At 30.7% G+C, this 23,684-nt stretch overlaps 1 protein-coding gene across 1 annotated transcript in view; it reads left to right on the forward strand.

The window, feature by feature from the left end:
- The window catches only part of LOC113386440 (hemicentin-1-like), a 146,342-nt gene that overhangs the window by 87,412 nt on the left and 35,246 nt on the right, over positions 1–23,684 (forward strand). The window contains exon 9 of the mRNA XM_026624221.1: positions 1,589–1,702. Coding sequence (XP_026480006.1) covers positions 1,589–1,702 — 114 coding nt within the window. The remainder of the gene's footprint in view (positions 1–1,588; positions 1,703–23,684) is intronic.

Consider the following 23,684-nt stretch of genomic DNA (forward strand, 5'->3'; position numbering starts at 1 on the left):
AAAAAATATATACATGGATGACGTGAGTGGAAAGATGGAGGGTAGATAGAAATCTAGGTGAATTTTCGATACCTATGTGCCTTATTTTATTTTCTAGTCTGATATTCAATTTGCTCATTAGTAGAGTCCTTTTCTGTATTAAAATTTTAAATTTGCTTGTCATCAGAGTCCTTTTTGTATGAGAATTTTAAATTAGCTTGTCAGTAGAGTCCCTTTTTGTATTACAATTTTAAATTAGCTTGTCAGTAGAGTCACTTTTTGTTTTGACATTTTAATTCGCTCGTCATTAGAGTCCCTTTTGTATAATTGGTTGTCAGTATAGTCCCTTTTTTATGGACATTTAAAATTTGATCGTCAGTAGAGTTCTATTTTGTATTAGAACTTTAATTTTGTCGTCAGTAGAGTCTCTTTTTCTATTAACATTTTAAAGTTGCTCGTCAGTAGAGTCCCTTTTTTATTTTCTAGATCTAAATTCAAATTTGCTCGTTAAGAATCCCTTTTTATTTTCTAGATATAAATTTAAATTTGCTCGTCAGTAAAGTCCCATTTTGTACTGAAATTTTAATTTGATCGTCAGTAGAGTCCCTTTTATCTTAAAATTTTAATTTTATCGTCTTGTACTGTAATGATACAACTTTTTCAATTTTGTGTAAATTAGGAAACTTTTTTTTTGAAATTGAATTCAAAACTTAGAGGTACGACTTAAGCAACTTTTCCTTATATTGTGCATTTAGTACTCTTATTTAAGAGAATCAAATTAATAAGGAAAAGGATTTTACTGAAGTAAAACTTCTTAAGGCGCGACTAGAAGGCGTGAATAGAGATCTGTCGAATTAATATAACTCAATAAAATATTTAGGATTCTCATGTTGCCACAGACTACCCCCCCAAAAATTTTAATTATTGCACAGACTAAGATTAAATGTTTATTGTCAATAATAGAATGAAATTTTAGGAGAAAATTGCGATTATTAATTAAAATATCTTATTAAAATTTAAAATTTAATACTTCCATGTTGCCACAGACTTTCCCCCCAAAAATTTTTAATTATTGCACAGACTTAAATTGAATCTTTGTTCCTAAAATTATATTCTAGAATTTTAAAATAATTTTCTAAAATAGTATTTTAAGACCAAATTGCGATTATTAGTCATAATACCTATAGAAAGTATTTAGGTCTTGGCATGTTGCAACAGACTTTCCCCCTAAAAAAATTAAATATTGCATAAATTCAAAATAAACGTTTGTTGCTAATAATAGGCATAATAATAGTCAATAATAATATGGAATTGTAGAAACAATATGTGATTACTAGTCAAAACACTTATAGAAAGTATTTAATTATTGCCATGTTGCCACAGACTTCCCCCTAAAAAATTTTTGATTAGTGCACAGACTTAGATCAAATGTTTGCTGTCAATAATCGAATAGAATTTTAGGAACAATTTGTAATTATTATACAAAATTTATGTATAAAATATCTATTGTTATGTTGCCACAGACACTCCCCCCCAAAAATTTTGTTTATTATTCCCCAAAATTATGTCGATCTGTACAGGATTTATATATGTATTATTTTTATTTCAGTTCCTCCTGAAATACCAGCGGTTCTCGATCGGTGGGGACGACAATTGAATGGAACCCAATTGGGTCCTCACGAGGAAGGAGATGACGTCATGTTGACTTGCAGAGTAGTCGGAGGTAAATAATTTTTTTTTTCTAAAATATCCTTAAAATATCCTAAAAATTATCTTGGGGATTATCTCCTTGTATATTAAAATTATTCTAATCACATTCTGTATAAATAGTAATCATGAGGGCCCCAGCTCTCGCACTATTGAATACATCAAAATCATTATTCATTTATTAAAATGAAAATTTTTGCATTTCTCGACGTTTTGAAGGTTTCTGAACATTTTTAAGGAGCATACCTCAGAAACTAAATGAATGTGTGTGTATGTGTGTGTGTGGATACAATCTTTCCTCCAATTTTTCACGGGCCATTCCTAACAGATTTGAATGATTCATTTACCATTCGATTCCTAATGGTAGGGAGATGTGCAGATTAGTTTTTGGCAAAAGCAGGTCCAGCCGTTACGGAGATACGGAGCAAAGAGTGCAGAAAATAGAAATCGAGTTTTTGAGAGAATTCTCATACTTTTAATTTAAACTTGCTCGTCAGTAGAGTCCCTTTTTTGTTTTAATATTTTTTATTTCAGTTTATTCGTCAGCAGAGTCCTTTTATATTTTCATATTTTTTAAATTTTTTCGTCAGTAGAGTCTTTTTTTAATTTCAAATTGCTATTTGATTTACTCATTAGTAGAGTCTGTTTTTATATTTTAGGTTTTTTCCCAAATTGCTCGTCAGTAGAGTCCTTTTTTTCGTCTCATAGTTTTAATTTAAGTTTGCTCGTCAGTAGAGTCCTTTTTCGTGTCTTTTAAAAAAACAATTTGCTTGTCAGTAGTGTCCTTTTATTCCCCTCATACTTTTAATTTAAGTTTGCTCGTCAGTAGAGTCCCTTTTTATTTTCATTTCAGATAAAATGTAGTTGATGATGAAAAATACTAAATACAAAAATTCAAAAAATTACCCAGGCTAAGCACAGTCTAAGAGCCACTCTGGTACAAATGTTTACCCAAGTGCGATTAGACTGTTTATGTATTGGAACACTTTTTCAATTTTGTGAAAACTATTGAAAAATGTGAAAATGCTCCCGAACTAAGCACAGTATAAGTGAAAATGTCGCACAGAATTATTTGCAAATGCGTTTAGACTGTGACTATACGGGAGCACTTTTTCAATTTTGATAATATTGAAAATTATAATTTTTGATTTATTTTTTAGATCATTTTTTAATTTGCTCGTCAGTAGAGTCTTATTTTTTTATATTGCTAATAAATTTGTTAATCAGTATAGTCCTTTTTTTTATTTTGCTGATTTTTTTTATTAATTTGCTCGTCAATAAAGTCTCTTTTGTATATTCAAGATTGTTTAATAATTTGCTCGTCAGTAGTGTCCCTTTTTTATTTTCTTCTAGATTATTTAATAATTTGCTCGTCAGTAAAGTCTCTTTTTTATATTCAAGATTATGTAATAATTAGCTCGTCGGTGAAGTCCCTTTTTCAATTTCTGGGTTAAATAATAATTGGCTCGTCAGTAGAGTCCCTTTTTTAACTTCCCGTAGGGTAAGTTATAGTAATCGTCCAAAAATCGAAATCAAAAATTTTTACATTTCTCGACGTTTTGAAGGTTTCTGAACATTTTGGCATACCTCAGAAAAAATGGATGTGTGTGTGTGTGTGTGTTTTGTATGTCCGCGTTTTTTCGTCCACGTTTTCGGGCGCACGGATCAACCGATTTGAATGGTTTAAAAAACATTCGATTCCTATTGATAGGGAGATGTGCTGATTAGTTTTTGGCAAAGGTAGGTCCAGCCGTTACGGAGATATGGAGCAAAGAGTGCAAAAAATAGAAAGCGAATTTTTGAGAGAACGGATCAACCGATTTGAATGGTTTAAAAAACATTAGATTCCTATTGATAGGGAGATGTGCTGATTAGTTTTTGGCAAAGGTAGGCCCAGAGGTTTCGGAGTTACAGAGCTAAATTTAAAAAAAATGGCTGTTTTTGAGAGAACTAAGCGTCCGATTTAAATGATTCAAAAAACTTTCTGCTTTTTTCAACAAAACAATTGATTTTGGAAAAAAAAATTTTTTGTTTCTAATTTTTTTCAAAAATTTTTTTTTGTAATTTTGGACTAAAAATTCAAAAAATCACCCAAGCTAAGCACAGTCTAAGCGCCACTCTGGTAGAAATGTTTACGCAAGTGCGTTTAGACTGTTTGTGTACTGGAGCACTTTTCCAATTTTGTGAAAATTATTGAAAAATGTGAAAATGCCGCCAAACTGAGCACAGTATAAGTGAAAATGTCGCACAGAATTATTTGCAAATGCGTTTAGACTGTGACTATGCGGGAGCACTTTTTCAATTTTGTGTAAATTTGGCAACTATTTTTTTTTTGGAATTTGATTCGAAATGAAATGACGATTGTTAATGTTCTGGAGATCATAAACTGATTTATTTATAATTAACTTTCCATAGGGTAAGTAATCGCAAAAAAATCGAAAATGAAAATTTTTATATATCTTCACGTTTCAGAGGTTTCTGAATATGTTGGCATACCTTGGAGAAAATTGATGTATGTGTGTGTGTGTGTGCGTGCATGTGTGTGTGTTCGGATACAAATTTTCGTCGACGATTTCGGGAACACGGATGAAGCAATTTGAATAATTCAAAAAACATTCTAGCCGTTCCGGAGATACGGGGCAAAAAGTGCCAAAAACGGTAACTCAGTTTTTAAGAGAACGGAGCGTCCGATTTGTATAGTTCAAAAAACATTTTACTTGTATTAACAAGATGAAGATTTGATCAAATTTTCATGAAGATAGGTCTAGCGGTTTCGGAGATCTAGTAAAAAAAACTAAAAAAAAATAACATTTGGCGGTCAACAATAATCATTAGACATTAGACATATGCATATCAAATTATCAGATATTTTATTGAGATTTTAACAATAAGTTTAAGTTTTGTTTACATTCCTATGGGTTCCGTACCATTGTTTTTCTGTTAGACAGCGACGCGGCGCTTACGCGCTTTATATTTTGTCTCTATGCAGTTAAAGCAGTACGATTGCTTTGAAAAAAAGTTCAGATCTTCCAAAATATATCAAAATGAAGATAACATTTTTTCCAAAAAAAAATTTTTATAAAAAAAATTGTTTAAATTTTTTTTTTTTAAAAAAAATTTTATTTTCAAAAAAAGTAATTTTTTGTCCAATTTAAAATTTCTAAAAAATCTTATTTTTTCGAAGTAAAATTTTTTCAAAAATGTTAATCGTTTTTAAAAAAATAATAATTTTTGGTACGGGAAGTTCCAGCAATTTGCCTCAAGGCACGATGCCTTAATTGCCTTAAGACAGAATTCCACTTACAGCTAGTTATATTCTACTTTTGTGTAAATTAGGCAACTATTTTTTTTGAAATTGAATTCGAAATGAAATGACGAATGTTAATGTTCTGGAAATAAATTGATTTATTTATGATTTACATTTGATTTGCTCAGATATAACAAAGTAGCAAAAATAATTAACCTTACAGTATTTGTTATTAACGTTTAAATTTTTTCGAATATTTCATTACGGTACGGGAAGTTCCAGCAATTTGCCTTAAGGCACGATGCCATAAACCACTAGTTATTTATAAAATTACCATCGGCGTACTAGCTGCCCTACTATTAAAATTATCATAATCACGTTTCATTTTCTAGTTAGTCGATTTGTGATGTAATTTTCTCGAAAAGAAAAAACTATAACTACAACTATAATAAATAAAATTATAATTCGTGTAATTTCTGTTCGCGTGTCGTTTTCCATTTATTCGCAGAAATCAGCAAAAACCCGTACTTGCAATTTTCTTATCGACGATTTGGAAAAATTAACTTGCAAATGGAAATAATTGCTAAGGAAATAGTTATAAATAATTGGGTGAAGGAAAATTGATTTAGGAAAAAAAATATTCTTAAAGTAAATTTCTTTAGGCGCGACTAAGGTGTAAATTCGTACAAATGCAACGAAAGTGCGTTACGGCCAAGTCGTCATTCGCTCTCGATAATATCATTTCTATACAGGTCGATTGTGATTAGTCATCGTGTATGTAAATAGAGATCTGTCGTTGTATGCGTACCGATATCAACAAAAAAATCGGCATAGATAAATAAACATTTCAAAGTCACATCGTAGTACAAATCTTGATTTAATGAGAAATGCCCGAATCAGAACAATATTTTACCCTGTTCCTTGAAAATAAAACACATTAAACATTTGTGCCGTGTACTAAACGTAAGTTTATTATTGATTAGAAATTATTTCTATATTATTCGTAAATAAAAAGGGACTCTACTGACGACCAAACTAAAAATGAAAAAGGGAGGGGGACTCTACTGACGAGAGAAATAAAAATAAAATTCATAGAGACTCTAGTGATGATTAAATTGAATTTAAGGTTAAAAGGACTATACTGACGAGCATATAAAAAGAAAATTAAAAAGGGACTCTACTGACGACCAAATTAAAAATGAAAAAAGAAGGAGGACTCTACTAACAAGAAAAATAAAAATAAAATTCAAAGTGACTCTACTTAAGATTAAATTAAAATTAAATGTAAAAGGGCCTTTACTGCCGAGCATACTGAAAGAGACTCTACTGACAATCAAACTAAAAATTAAAAAAATACACTCTACTGATAAATTAAAAATTAAAGAAAAAGGGACTCTACTGACGACCAAACTAAAATTGAAAAAAGTAGGGGGACTCTACTGACAAGCAAACTAAAATAAAAACTATTAAATTAAAAATTAAAGAAAAATGGACTCTACTGATAATTGAATTAAAAATGGAAGAAAAGAGGGCTCTACTGACGAGCAATATAAAAATAACATTAAAAAGGAACTCTACTGATGATTCAATTAAAATTAAAGATAAATAAACTCTACTGATGAATTAAAAATGGAAGAAAATGGGACTCTAAAAGCAGTCAATAAATACAAGCAGTCAATGAATGTATGTTAATTTTAATCACATGAAGTTCTTCAAACACAATTATTACACGATGATTGAAGTTGCGAATAAAATATTTAACATAATCCACTGTGTGAACGAATATTATAGAATTTAATAATCAGCAATTACTTCATTTCTCTAATAAAGGTTCATTTCTAAATGCAAATTACAACGACAAACCGATCATGTCACATTTAAAGTATGACTTTAATTACATTATTGTCTTTAAATATTTTTAATGCTATTATAAATATATAATTTATAATTCATCATTATATAAATGTGCATAATGATTGACGGCACTAATAAATGTGTGCATCACAAGTGTCACCATATTACTAATACACATTATTCAAAATTGTTATATGATTTATTTATTTTTAACTTAAATGCCATCTTGTACAGTAGCAAATAAGTTTTACTTCAATCGCGTGTGAACCTTACGCGCACTCTTTTTTTTAGAATTTCTATCAATTTTGGAGAAGTATTTTTTGTATCTTAATTGGAAATTTAGCGACTATAATCAAAATTATATATATATATATATATATATATATATATATATATATATTAATTTATATATATATATTAATATATATATTAATTTTATATATAATTTAAAACAATGTTTTCTGAGCACATTATTAATTTCAAACACTCTTTTAATACTGACCATCCTATAATTTTATATAAAGAAAAAAATGTAGACCTTAGAAGATTTTCTGAATCATGTTTTATCTATTTAAATTCAAACTGTGTGAACAAACGCAGTTCTTCTTGCTTACTCTCAGAAAGTTATCAAAATATAATTAATTTCTGTAAATCTATTCTGTAAATATATATATATATATATATATATATATATATATATATATTGCTAAGCAATTACAATTTCGAAAAAACTTGGGAGACAAGGTTACCAAACAAAACTGAGCCAGGTACTTATACAAAATATGTGAAGAGTTAAAATATAAAAATGTTACAAAATTACAAACTTAAATTAATCTTACCTTTATATAAATCTGCCAAACACTCAACTGCAAAATAAGTGTTCATGTCCGAAATTAAACACGCACGCACACACGCACTTTAATTTACGCGAAATTAAGACACTTATTTTATTTATTCACACTATTTTATTTAGTACTCACTTTCAATTTATTTAAGCTGAAAAAAATACATGGATTAAAGATGGCACGATTCGCCCTAATTATGCCTAACCCTCAGTTTGGACGCATATTCCTATCTAAAACCTATTTGGACGCATATAACCTATTTTTTAATCGCGCCATCTACAAAAGCATGCCAGAAACAAAAATCGCACTGACCTTTGTTTAAAATTCGCCGATTCTTCTGGAACATCTCGATTACCAATTTGTTGTCTAAAATAGAAAAAATAATTATTAATATTATAAATTAGTTAGAAAAAATATATGAATTAAGTACCTCTCGATTTCCAGAAGAGGGCTATCGGGATCACAACCGCTTTAGTCAGGATCACAATCAGCTTAGCCAGGACAGGAACACACTTGAAAGCACTACACAAACTATATACTGAATAATCGATAAACGCGCACTAAAAATCGGAACTAAAACATTTTTAATAATCGGATAGTCGTGCATTATTGTCTTTTTTATATAAAGTATGTTTTGATGAACAAGTTCCTTGCGTTTACGCACTTTTTTACGCAAAACGTATCAAATTAGTTCTGTGCAAATGTATTTAATTTTATTTAACACTTTTATTTAATTTAAGCTGAAAGTAAAAGAAAGAATATTAACAGATATATTCGAGTGCTAAAATGTTGTCTAAAAATTACAAAAAAAAACGATAATATGACTCAATATAATAATATTTTTTGTGACTATTACTGAATTACCTTTGAGTGCCATCTATTTTCATTGTCAATAAACCATTCAATTATTTTTATAAAGCGTTCTTCTTGGGTTTGGAGTCGTTTTCTTTCCTCAGCATTCATATTTCAAGCCATCTGATATTGTATTAACTAAAAAAAAAATATTATTTTATAAAATTATTAAGTACCTCTGGAGTCCCAGAAGAGGGCTTATAGTTTGGATCACAACCGCTTCAATCAGGATCAGAACACACTTGAAAGTGTGTTTAATAAATTAGCTCGTCAAATGATTACAATACTCCACAATTTGATGCAAAACTTATTTCAATTTTATTTAAGCTAAAAAAAATAAATTATCATCCGATGGCATCAATCTTTGTTTAAAATTCACTAATTCCTCTGTATGATCTTGATTACCAAATTTGTCTCTAAAAAATTAATAAAGAAATAGTTTGTAATATGATTTAATAATAATATAATATTTTTTGTGACTCTTACTGTAGTACCTTTGAGTTCTATTCATTTTTATTCGGTGTTTTTGAAATAAACTTCTTTAGTCGCGACTAGGGATTAAATCTGTACTAATGCAACGAAAAAGCGTTACGGCCGAGTCGAGTGAAAAAAAGTATGACTCAATAATATTATATGTTCATTTTCGTCCTACTGCATTCATATTGCAAGCCAGCTGATATTGCATTAACTAAAAGAAAAAAAAAATTATTGACTTAAAACTAAGTACCTCTCGAGTTCTATCTATTTTCATTCGGTGTTTTGAAGTAAAACTTCTTTAGGCTTTTGTATAATCTTGATAACCAAATTCTTCTCTCTAAAAAATAGTTTTGAATCTGACTAACCAAATTCTTCTCTAAAAAAATAATCAAAAATTGTCTTTAATATGACCTAATATTAATATTATATTTTTTGTGACTATTACTAAATTACCTTTGAGTTATATATTTTCATTCGGTGTTTTGAAGTAAAACTTCTTTAGGCTTCTGTATAATCTTGATTACCAAATTTTTCTCTAAAAAAATAATAGTTTTTAATATGACTTAATATTAATTATAATATTATATTTTTTGCGACTATTACTGTATTACCTTTGAGTTCTATCTATTTAAATTCTGAGTTTTGAAGTAAAACTTCTTTAGGCTTCTGTATATAATCTTGATTACCAAATTTTTCTCTAAAAAATAATAAAAAAATAATTTGTAATATGACTTAATATGAATATCATACTTTTGTGACTATTACCGTATTACCTTTTGAGTTCTATGTATTTTCATTTGGTGTTTTGAAGTAAAACTTCTTTAGGCTTCTGTATAATCTTGATTACCAAATTCTTCTCTAAAAAAAAATTTAAAAATAGTTTTTTATATGACTTAATATTAATATCATACTTTTGTGACTATTACCGTATTACCTTTTGAGTTTTATCTATCTTCATTCGGTGTTTTGAAGTAAAACTTCTTTAGGCTTTTGTATAATCTTGTATACCAAAGTCTTCTCTAAAAAAAAAAAAATTAGGTTATCATATGATTTAATATTAATATTATATTATTCAATGACAACTACTAAATTACCTTTGAGTTCTTTCTAATTAAATTCTGGGTTTTGAAGTAAAACTTCTTTAGACTTCTGTATAATCTTGATTACTAAATTCTTCTCTAAAAAAAATAAATAAATAAAATAAAGTAGTTTTTATATTAATAAGTAAATATTGATTTTATATTTTTTATGACTATTACTAAATTACCTTTGAGTTCTATCTATCTTCATTCAGTGTTTTTGAAGTAAAACTTCTTTAGGCGCAACTAGGGAGTAAATCTGTACTAATGCATCTAAAAAAATAATAAAAAAATGTCTTTAATATGGCTTAATATCAATATTATATTTTTTGTGACTATTGCTATATTACCTTGGAGTTCTATCAGTTTTCATTCGGTGTTTTTGAAGTAATTTTCTTTAGGCGCGACTAGGGAGTAAATCTGTGCAAATGCAACGAAAGAGCGTTACGGCCGAGTCGAGTGCCAATGATTTGTCATTCGCATAATTTCTATGACTCAATAATATATTTCTGTTTCCTTCCCTCAGCATTCATAATCCGAGCCATCAGATATTGCATTAACTAAAAAAAATAAATTATTATTGACTTAAAACTAAGTACCTCTCGACGTCCAGAAGATGGCTTAGTCCGGATCACAACCGCTGTGTTATTGATAACACAGATAATTCTCATCCAGTGTTTGGAATCGTTTCCTTCGAATTCCATATTACAAGCCTGCTGATATTTAGGCTTAGTCTGGATCACAACCGCTTTAGTCAGGAACACAATCTGCTTAGCCAGGATCAGCACACTCTTGAAAGCACTTCACTAATTAAACACTGCACAAGCAGAATTAAAAAAGAGCACTAAAAATCGAGACACTTTTTTAACACAACCGAAGCATTCTGTAAAAAAAAAAATTAAAAAAATTAATAATGTTAAAATTAGTTCTAGAATTTTTACTTAATTGTGTTTTAAACTTCACTCAAAATTTGCGTTTTTTAATCAAAATTCATTATATTATTTTTAGAATTTCTGTCAAATATTGGAAATTGTATTTTTTGTATTTAGTATGGAAATCTTCAATGAAATTTTAGCAATTATATTCAAATACAATTTACAACAAAATAACTGATCAAGGTACTTTGGAAAATAAGTAAAAAATAACTTAAGAGATAAAAATATTACAAAATATCAAATAAATCTTACCTTCATATAAATCTGGCTTAGTCTGGACCGCAACCACTTTAACCAGGATCACAACCTACTTTACCACAATACACTCACTCTAATTTACGCGAAATTATGACACTAATTTTATACACACACACACACATTTCATTTTGCATATGCAAAATCTGGCATTACACTTTTTTACACTTAATTTTATTTAGCACTCACTTTTAATTTATTTAAGCTGAAAAAAATACATAAAGTTAAGATGGCACGATTAGCCCTAATTTTATGTAACCCTCAGTTTGGACGCATATTCCTATCTAAAACCTATTTGGACGCATATTACCTAATTTTAATCGTGCCATCTAGAAAAAATCTCACACTAACCTTTGGTTAAAAATCGCCTTTACTTCTGGAACATCTCGATTACCAATTTGTTGTCTAAAATAAAAAATAATTATTAATATTGTAAATTAGTTAGGAAAAATATTTATCAATTAAGTACCTCTCGATTTCCAGAAGAGGGCTATCGGGATCACAACCGCTTTAGTCAGGATCACAATCAGCTTAGCCAGGACAGGAACACACTTGAAAGCACTACACAAACTAAACACTACACAAACATACTTTTTTAACGCATTTTTTGTCACTTAAGACATTTTCTGTGAGCTTTCACCAATTTGCTCTAATCTGAAAAAAAAGAAAAAAAGTTAATAATATAAAATGTTTTTGTTCATTATTGTTACTAGATGTTAAATTATTTAGCAGTTTTAACAAATATAGTAACTAAAAAAATGAACAAAAAAAATAATATAAAATTTAGTTTAATACACGGAGGGGAGGTAAACAATAAAATATGAGCTTTACTCTGTGTTAGTATTTTTAGCGTTTCACAGATGGTGCTAGTGTGCTTCAAATTCAGCGTTTGTTTTATACACAGTTTCTCTATACAAAGTACACGTACTTTAAAGTTTTAGCACCAATTTTATAAATTGTAATATATCTGTTTTGAAAGAAAACTAGTGGGGTGGGTGGCATCGTGCCTTAAGGCAAATTGCTGGAACTTCCCGTACCGTAACGAAATGTTCGAGGAATACTGAATGTTTTCAAATAGATTATTATAAATATTGTAACATTGTCTAATATTTATAAGAATTATATAAACTGAATTGCAAAGTTGAAATTATTTGTTTCAACAAAAAACTAAAAAAAAAAAAAAAAAAAAAAAATCGAACAAAATTTTTTTTTCCAAAATCAATTATTTTGTTAAGACAAGCAGAAAGTTTTTTGAATCATTCAAATCGGACGCTTAGTTCTCTCAAAAACTGCCATTTTTTACATATTTAGCTCCGTATCTTCGAAATGGCTGGGCCTGCCTTTGCCAAAAACTAATGAACACTTCTCCGAATCAATACTAATTGAATGTTTTTTAGATCATTCAAATCGGATACTCCGTTCTCTCAAAAATTCGATTTCTATTTTCCGCACTCTTTGCTCCGTATCTCCGAAACGGCTGGACCTGCCTTTGCCAAAAACTAATCAGCTCTTTTCCCTATCAATAGGAATCGAATGTTTTTTGAACCATTCAAATCGGTTGATCCGTGCGCTCTAAAACGTGACTGGAAATTTGTATCCACACATACATACACACACACACACACATACACACACACACACACATCCATTTTTTCTGAGGTATGCCAAAATGTTCAGAAACCTTCAAAACGTCGAGAAATGTAAAAATTTTCAATTCCGATTTTCGGCCCATTACAATAACTTACCCTACGGGAAGTTAACTAGCTGTAAGTGGAATTCTGTCTTGAGGCAATTAAGGCATCGTGCCTTAAGGCAAATTGCTGGAACTTCCCGTACCAATAATTATTATTTTTTTAAAAACGGTTAAAATTTTTGAAAAAATTTTACTTCGAAAAAATAAGATTTTTGAGAAACTATAAATTGGACAAAAATTAGTTTTTTTGGCATATTTTGGAAGATCTGAACTTTTTTTCAAAGCAATCGTCGCCGCGTCGCTGTCTAACAGATAAACATTGATACGGAACCCATAGGAATGTAAACAAAATTAATACTTATTGTTAAAATCTCTATAAAATATCTGATAATTTGATATGCATATGTCTAATAATCATTTTTAACCGCCAAATGGCATTTTTTTTTACTTTTTTCATTAGATCTCCGAAACCGCTAGACCTGCCTTTATGAAAATTTGATCATTTCTTCATCTTGTCAATACAAGTAAAATGTTTTTTGAATTATTCAAATCGGACGCTCTGTTCTCTTAAAAATTGAGTTATTGTTTTCGGCACTTTTTGCCCCGTGTCTTCGGAACGGCTAGACCTGCCTTCGCCAACAACTAATCAGCACGTCTCCTTATCAATACGAATCGAATGTTTTTTGAATTATTCAAATTGCTTCATTCGTGTTCCCGAAATCATCGACGAAAATTTGTATCCGCACATACACACACGCATATACGTACACACACACATACATCCATTTTTTTCTGAGGTATGCCAAAATGTTCAGAAGGTTTTGAAACGTAAAGATATATAAAAAAATTTATTTTCTATTTTTGTGCGATTACTATAACTACCCTACGGGAAGTTAATAATATCGACAACTATACTAATATTTTTGAAAAATAAATTAATTACTTTAATATGATATGATTATTAAAAAAGTGGAGAATTATTCTTTGTTAAATTTATTTTACCATGTAAATTATCATTATTTGAAATTCTTCCGAATGCAATTTGACTTTGAAGTATCTATCTTACATATAAAAATATTTTCCATTTTAATAACCTCCGAAATATATGGTAACCACGAATAATACAAATTACTTCAATAAACTTAAGTTTCTTACACAGCACAGATGTTACATTTGTTTTATTATTTTTGTTATTGTTATAATTATTTACGGGGGACAAGATAAAATATTCTTTTGTTTAAAGTATTTTTTATAAACTCAAGGTTCTATTTATTTATTCATTCATAAGCAATTTTATTACTATTTAACCTTAAAATCTAATGACATTCCGAACAATATGTGGACGTATTTTCCAAGAAATTCGTATACTGTATGTCTTGCAGAACTTATTTTATAAATTAAACACTATTTTAATTTGATTCAATTTATTTGCCGAATAATTGTAACGGAGTACGGAAATCACAATGATATCGATTTACTGATAAAAGGTACTATCGACCTGAACAGTTATAATCCCAAAATCTATCTATTGAATTCTAGTTACTGCTGGTACTGATAATACTGCAGCAGCAGTGTTGACTAGTGTGAACAAAAATAATGGTGTTACCATATACAATTCTTTCCATACTCCCACTCGATGCACAATTGCATCCAAAATTAAATAAACTTAAAGTTAAATCTAGTAGATAATATCTTAAGTCACATACAAAATAAATATAAGTTTCTTAATAGCAACTACAAAACTTAAAGTAATTAACTTAGCTACATTCAAAAAATCATACATTTTTTCTAATACAAAATACAATTAAATTAGTTCACATTCAAGAAATAACACAAGATACAAATATTTGTTATTTACAATATTAATCATTAATTGGCAAAGGCACTAATTTATGAATAGGTCTTGTGTAGGTTCCATTTGAGGTTTTAACTTCTGCCACTCGAACTTTACCATCACGACCATAATTTAAATTAACAATTCTAGCCAAGCACCATCTTAATGGGGGAAGGTTATCCTCCTTAATCAAAACTATCGAGTTTAATTTCAAATTTGGCTGATTATCTGACCATTTATTTCGTTTTTGCAAATAAGATAAATAATCCTTTGACCATAAAGTCCAAAATTTATCTCGCATGGCAGTTAATTGCTTATATACCGTTAATGAATTTAATTTATCAAAATTTACGTTTGGTTCTGGGATTGTAGTTAAAAAATCTCCAATCAAAAAATGACTAGGCGATAAGTACTGAAAACTAGAAACATCATCTGTTATTGCCATAAGAGGACGTGAATTAAGAATTGCTTCCACCTGTAATAGTACTGTTAAATATTCCTCATAAGTTAAACAGGAGGAGCCTATTATCCTTCGAAGGTGATATTTCATAATTTTAATACTTCCTTCCCACAATCCACCAAAATGTGGGGAATGAGAAGGAATAAACTTCCAAGTTATGCCCATTGTCGCAGCTTGGTTAATTATATCTGTCTTGAAGGATTGTTTACTAAAAAGATTCCGTAGCTCTTGCAACTCATGATTAGCGCCTATAAAATTCGTTCCGTTGTCGCTATTTATTACCGAACATAGACCTCTACGAGAAACGAATCTCTTTAAAACACAAATAAATGATTCTGCTGTGAGGCTAGTTGTAATATCTAAATGAACAGCTTTAGTCACCATGCAAACAAACAAAACAATATAAGCCTTAATTCTTGGTGCTTTCCTTAATCGACTCGATCTTATCGTCAGCGGTCCTGCGTAATCAACCCCAACATTAAAAAAAGGGCGTTGAAATTTAACTCTATCAATGGGTAAACTTCCCATTAATTGAGAGGCAGTGACAGCTTTAATTTTTGCACATTTTACACATGAGTGTATTATCGCTTTTAGCTCTCTTCGCGCGTTCAAGGGCCAATATTTTCGACGAATATTTGCTAAAACCGTTTGCGTGCCCGCATGCATCAACCTTTCATGCTCTTGTTTCAATAAGAGTCTTGTAACATAATGTTTTTTGGGCAGAATTATTGGGTGCTTTTGTTCATAAGAAACATCAGCATTTTCTATCCTACCACCCACTCTCAAAACACCTGACTTATCTAAGAAAGGATGAAGCGATTTCAATTCCGACATCAATTTAAGACTAGGAGTATGTTTACTATCTTGCAGATTTTTTAATACTTTTGTGAAGGTTTCTAACTGAACCAATTTTAAAATTACCTTCAACGCATTATCTAATTCTGGGACCGATAACGTATTGTGATCACCACGACCTATCGACCTTTTAATATAAGGGTTCATTCTTAAGCAGTAAGCTAGAACTCTAGTCATTTTCCTTAGCGAAGAGAATCGCTGACAGAAAGTATCAAGAAAAGAACTGCTGTTTTCTTTAACTAATAGAACTCTTTGTTCGGGTAGAACAGCGTCTAAAGAAGGATCAACATTTGGCCACCTATCAGTATTCTCAGACAACCAACTTGGGCCATTCCACCATAGCTCACAAGTTTTTAATTGATCTGCGGATAAGCCTCGTGAAATTAGATCTGCTGGGTTGAAATCAGAAGGCACATGTCTCCAGATTGTGCCGGGAGTAATGTCAGTAATTTCTCCTACTCTATTGCTCACAAAAATATGCCATCTATTTGGATCGCCAGCGATCCATGACAAGACAATGTTTGAGTCACTCCAAAGTAAAACCTTTTCAAAATTTATATCAATGTTATCAATCACCCTTCTGAACAACCTAGCCAATAATAATGCAGCACACAATTCCAACCTCGCTAAAGTTATCGGTTTTAAAGGTGCAACTTTTGATTTCGCACACAGTAGTTTCACACTCGTAGTTTTATCTTCATATGTGGTTTTAACATAAAAGCATGCTCCATAAGCATATGAAGACGCATCAGCAAAACCATGAAGTTGAATACTTATAATACGTTTGTGATGAAAAACGCAACGATCAATAACTAAGTGTGATAATGTCCCTAACTTTGTGGCAAACTTGAACCACTTATTTTCAACGTTTGCAGAAACACTTTCATCCCAATCTTTCTTATCTTTCCAAAGTTCTTGTAAAATCAATTTTCCTTGTATAACGACAGGTGCGATCAGTCCTAAAGGATCAAAAATTTGTGATATCACAGATAAAATAACTCGCTTTGTACAATTATTAAATTTAAAAGTGGGAACTGAAATAAGAAAGTGATCCTGTTTTGGATTCCATAATAAGCCTAAGGTGTTAATAGAATTTTTATTGTCAGTGAAGATAGGGTTATTAAATTCTCTCAATTGCAAAGGAATATCATTTAAAAAACTTGGAATATTTGAAGCCCATTTATGTAAGCAAAAACCGCCTAATTCTAATAACTTAATTAATTCAATTTTAGTACGCTGTAAATGTTCTATACTATTAGCACCAGTAATTATGTCGTCGACATAAATGTCCTCTAAAAGTACATGTGAAGCAATCGGGAATGTGGCTTTTTCTTCAAAGGCTAAATGATTCAAACATCTTATCGCAAGATATGGAGCTGAAGCCGTTCCGTAAGTTACAGTTGTAAGCCTGTAACATCTTATTTCTTCCGAAGGAGAGTCCCTCCAAAGAATCCTTTGATACTCCTGATCGGCTCTTTTAATATTTATTTGTCTAAACATTTTAATTAAATCAGCTATGAAAACAAAAGGCTTCGATCTGAATCTTAGCAAAATGCAAAATAAATCCTTCTGTAATTTTGGACCAGCTAGAAGGATGTCGTTAAGAGACTTTCCCGACGAAGTTTTAGTCGATGCGTCAAAAACAACGCGTATTTTATTAGAATCTGAATTTTTAAAAACAGCATGATGTGGCATATAATAATGATTATGACTGGTGGAAGAATCAAAGGTATCTAAAATGTCCGATTTTGGAATATCTGTTTGAACGGCGTGCCCCATAGAAATATATTCATGAATAAACTCACGATAAAGTTTATATAAATTGGGATTCTTGTAAAAACGCTTTTCTAAATAAAGAAATCTCTTATGTGCAACACCATATGAATGACCTAATTCTCCTTGATAATCTGGTGTAAAGGGCAAGGCAACTTCAAACCTATTATTAATTCTAGAAACACTAGATAGAAACTGCTCTTCACAAATTTTATTTAAACCATAAAGGCGCATATTTGTCTCAGGTATTTCTTCCAAATTCCAGAATTTAACTAAATTCTCATTTAATTTAAAATTAGAATGTGTTATCAAACCTACATATTCCTTAGACCTTTCAACACTATTGTAATTGCCCGAAACAATCCATCCAAACTTAGAGTTACGTAAAATCGGGTGATAACTTCCTAACCTAATAGAACCCTGCTGTAAAATGTCGAAGAAGAGTTCAGCTCCTATCAACATATCTATAGGGCTTGAAATATGAAAATGAGGATCTGCTAATTTAATGTGTGAGGGAATATTCCAATCATTTATATTAATATCAGCGGACGGCAAATTACTAGTGATTGATTTTAAAACAACAAAATCTAAGGTTCTAGAAAACGTAGAAGCATTTGAAAATATTTTTATAGTAGCTGTTTTATTGCTAAATAACGAATGTCCATGTAAAACACTTAAAGAATTTGATACTGTATTTAGAGTGCAATTTAACCGGTCGGCAAGTGACTCCGAAATAATATTTATTTGACTACCGCTATCTAATAATGCCCGTACATTGAATGATCTACCAAATGAATCATAAACCCTTACAATGGCAGTAGATAACAAGGTTTGAATGTTATTTTTACAATTAGCTAACAAAATCGTCGGTGGCTTATCAGAAGGCTTATCTACTTGGTGACTAATCTGATCACTTTGTGCACTGTGTAGCAAAGTATTATGCAATTCGGATTTGCATACCCTACATGAACCCGTATACTTGCAACTTGCTAAGGCATGAAAACCATCCAAACATTTCTCACAACAATTATTTTTATTTGCAAATTTCTTGCGTTCTTGGACAGACAATTTTTTGAATGCGTCACAATTAAATAATGGGTGATTTCGTTTGCAAAATGGACAAATTCGCTTGGATTTTTGTTTACTAATGAAATTAACGGGTTTTGAATTAAATTTTGATTTACTACTAGAAGGTTCTGATCTAAAAGTCGCCTCCAAGGCTGAAATACGTGATGTTAAAAATTCAAAAAATTGTTCTAAAGTAGGCAAATCTGTATTCCTATGTAAATTCCATGCCAAGCAGGTTTTATCGTCCAACTTTTTTGTGAATAAAAATATAAAGACTAAATCCCAATACTTAGCGTCATCATAGACTGATTTTAGTGATAGCACCTGTTGTCGAGCAGTATTTAAAAATGAATTTAAATGTTCAAACGTATCTCTAGTTAAATTTGGTAAATTAAATAATGATGACAAATGTGCATTAATAATGAAAAGTTTATTATCATAATGCTGTGTCAATGAATTCCAAGCTATGGCATAGTTTTGGTTTGTCATGGTTAAATTCGCTATCAATTTAGACGGGCCAGAAGACAATGAACCTTTTAGATAATACAACTTTTCTACATCTGTTAAATTTTTGTTGTTATGTATTAATGAAATGAAAATATCTTTGAACTCAACCCATGAATTATATTCGCCATTGAACCTCGGCAATACTATGTCAGGTAATTTAACCTGCGGATTATTGGGTTTTATTATATTATCAAGCTTGTTTGTTATCAACGGTGTTATCTTGGACTAATTCGTCAATCCTAGTCAATAAATCTAAATGTTTCTCACAATATTTGCGGAATTCAACTGAGTACTTCTTGGGCTCGAGCAATTCTAATTCAACATATATTTCCTCGATCCGATGAAACATTTCTAGTAATTTCTGTTTGCGTATATTTAAACCGGCAATATTATCGCCTTTAAAGCTAGTAACATATTTAAATATAATGTCAAACGTAATTTCTATCTGTGACCTCTGTTGCAACAATGTACTTAAGTCGGCCATTTTGATTGAAATTAAATTATTACTTCAAATTAAATTTATAAACTAATAACAATCGGTATAAAGAATGAAAATATGAAAACAACTTTGAAAAAATAATATAATATTGTTAGGTAAGGCCACACGAGTATAAACTTCAGACCTTAAGCTAACTATAATGGATGTCGGTCGCGTAAAATGGCGTCAAACAACAATGAAACCTACAAGCCTACGACCTTTACAACTCAAAATTTATAACTATAATAAGCAATTACAATACAATGAAATAATTATAATATTCACTGTAGGCAATGTCAAATAAATAAATGTCAATAGATATCACTTCTACAATGTCACCTCATGAATTCTTCCAAGTAATTCCTTTGGGACACGTGGTAGACTTTCCACAGCTCCTTAACTCCGCATATGTCACTGGTAGACTCGCGACACTTCCTGAACCCCAAGTTCACTTAGGCCACGTGGATGATGTCCACAGTAATTCGGCAGCAAATTGCACGTGTCAGCATTCAGCAAACTGCAGCTAATTGCACGTGCACGTATTGCACAAAATTGACGTAGTGCACAAATTTTAGAATAAAATGTATATTCTGCAGCTCAAGATCTAGCCAAGATCCGGTTGAAGGACCAAAATTTTATGGACGTATTTTCCAAGAAATTCGTATACTGTATGTCTTGCAGAACTTATTTTATAAATTAAACACTATTTTAATTTGATTCAATTTATTTGCCGAATAATTGTAACGGAGTACGGAAATCACAATGATATCGATTTACTGATAAAAGGTACTATCGACCTGAACAGTTATAATCCCAAAATCTATCTATTGAATTCTAGTTACTGCTGGTACTGATAATACTGCAGCAGCAGTGTTGACTAGTGTGAACAAAAATAATGGTGTTACCATATACAATTCTTTCCAATATGCTTCACGCTTTCGGTGACGTGCGCATACAATACAATACAATCAAAGAACTCTCTCACGCGACACGACGACCAATCACAATCGACCCGTATAAAAATATCATCAAGAGCGAATGGCAAAGGGCGTAACGGTCATTTTCACAAATTTACTCCCAAAAGTTCAAAAATTTAACGATTTTTTCGCCCAACTAAAATTACACCTAATATTTGGTGTGGGAGAGAGGTAGGGGTTAATTTTAAATATCAGCAAAATTCTCTAAATAAAATCGGTCACGTGATCTTAGTCTAAGCAAATATAAATTCCAGTACTAAATCATAATCCCTGACAAATTACAATACTTGCCCCGATATAAATCATCCATCCAAACCATCCCCAATATCAACTCAAATAATTCTCCAAAAGTAGTATTAATACACTTCGCCATCGCCGTGACATCTGCTAGTTTAACCCCCAGATTTGGGGATGATTTGGAGGGTAGATTGGTCTCCTGTCTCCTGCCCATAGCCACACAGACATTAGCTTTTATGTCGCCCCATTACTATGTTATATTGTTCTAAGGGTGAAATCGATTAGGGGTTTAATCGTCCCTTTGTGACCTCTTCTTCGAGCTGTACTGGGCGTAAGGGCGTAAGGGCGGAATATACGAATGTCCGTTCGTGCGTCCGATAATCGGGAAAAGAGATTTGGTGGAGGTAATTTTTTTTGTAAAATTAATTTGGAACTAGTGGTGTATGGCTTGAGGCAAATTGCTGGAACTTCCCGTATAGGGATAAAATTTTAAATGTTTTTAAATAAATGATTATGAATACTGTAAATTTTATTATTATTGTTTTATCTGAATTAAGACTGCGAGCAAATCAAACATAAACTAGTGGTGTATCGCATCATGCCTCAGGGCAAATTGCTGGAACTTCCCGTACCGTAATAAAATATTCGAGAAATTTTGAACGTTTTCAAATATATTATTACCAGTGGATTATTAATAATACTGTAGGTTTTATGATTTTTGGTATCTTGTTATATCTGAATTACAAATCAAGTTATCTCTATTTCTAATTTAATTTTTAAAAAAATAGTTTGTAATTTGCATAAAATTTAAAAAAAATGCTCCAGTAAAGTCACATTCTAAACGCAGTTCCGAAAATATTAGTACCAGGTTGTCGCTCAGATTGTACTTAGTCAGGGTGAAGTTCTATTTTTAAACCCAAATTTACATTTCTATAATTTACATGAAATTAGAAAAGTGCTCCCGTAAAGTCACAGTCTAAACTCATTTGCAAATAATTTTGTGCGACATTTTCACTTATACTGTGCTTTGCTTGGCGGTATTTTCACATTTTTCAAAAGTTCTCACAAAATTAAAAAAACGCTCCCGTATAGTCATATTCCAAACACACTTGCGAAAATGTTTGTACCAGGTCGCCACTTAGACTGTTCTTAGCCTGGGGGATTTTTCACGTTTTTTCAATTTTTTTAACTCGAATTTACATTTTTATAATTTACAAAAAAAATTGGAAAAGTGCTCCAGTACAAAAACAGTCTAAACAAACTTGTGAAAAAAATTGCACCAGCTTGTCACTTAGAATGTGCTTAGTTTGGGCAGTTTTTTTTAATTTTTACTCAAAATTACATTTCTATAAATTATAGATCTAAAATTAAAATTAATATCCAAATTATTTTCAAAATCCAAAAAAAAAAAAAAATTTGGAGATTTTAAAAAAAAATGAAATTTAGAAGTACATAAACTAGAAGTGTATGACATCGTGCCTTAAAGTAAATTTCTGGAACTTTCCGTACCATAATGAAATATTCGAGGAATAAAATTTAGTAAAAAAAAAATTGATAAAAAAACAGATTTTTTCTCCCCATAAACAATCGTTTCGTCAACACAAACAAAGTTTTTTGAATCACTAAAATCGTTCTCTCAAAAACTACCATTTTTTGCACATTTAGCTCCGTATCTTCGAAATGGCTGGGCCTGCCTTTGCCAAAAACTAATGAAAACTTCTCCCAATCATTACTAATTGGATGTTTTTTAGATCATTCAAATCGGATACTCCGATCTCTCACAAACTTAATTGCCATTTTCTGCACTCTTTGCTACGTATCTCCGAAACGGCTTGTCCAACCTTTGCCAAAAACTAATCAGCACATCTCCATATCAATAGAAATCGAATGGTAAATGAATCATTCAAATTGGTTGATCCATGCACCCGAAATCTTAGACGAAAAATTGGATCTGCACATACATACACACACACATTTTTTCTGAGGTATGCCAAAATGTTCAGAAACTTTCAAAACGTCGAGTTTCATTTTTGATTTTTGGCCCATTACCATAACTATCCTACGGGAAGCTAATAATTCAAACCGAATAATCCATACTCTCGAAATCGTCGACGCACACACACACACATTTATTTTGAGGTATGCCAAAATGTTCAGAAACCTTTGAAACGTAAAATTTGATATACAATTTTTTTGCAATTACTATATCTCTTCTTACTACACTATCTTTTATCTTTTATCTGTTATCTAATAAATCTTAATCTAACAAAACCCATAAACATACATCAACTCTATACTACCTCTGCAATGTACTATAAATAGTTAAGAACTTCTAGAAAAGCAACAATTTATACACTTTGCCCACATAATACCACTTGCACCATAAATGGTAAATGGTAAAACAGTAATATTTATGGTCGTGTGTAATTACTGCGAAAAAGGATTATTTCGCAGCGCGGCGGCGCTTCGGACGTTATAAATAATATTTATTTATGAAAAGATAGGATTTTGTCGGAAGAATTATTGGGGGGATAAAATTGTACTGGCAAAAAACAAATGTAAAAAAATAAAG

The sequence above is a fragment of the Ctenocephalides felis genome, unplaced genomic scaffold, assembly GCF_003426905.1.
Source record: "Ctenocephalides felis isolate EL2017-DRISC unplaced genomic scaffold, ASM342690v1 CF-g0.4_SCAFFOLD_03571, whole genome shotgun sequence".
NCBI lineage: Eukaryota > Metazoa > Arthropoda > Insecta > Siphonaptera > Pulicidae > Ctenocephalides > Ctenocephalides felis.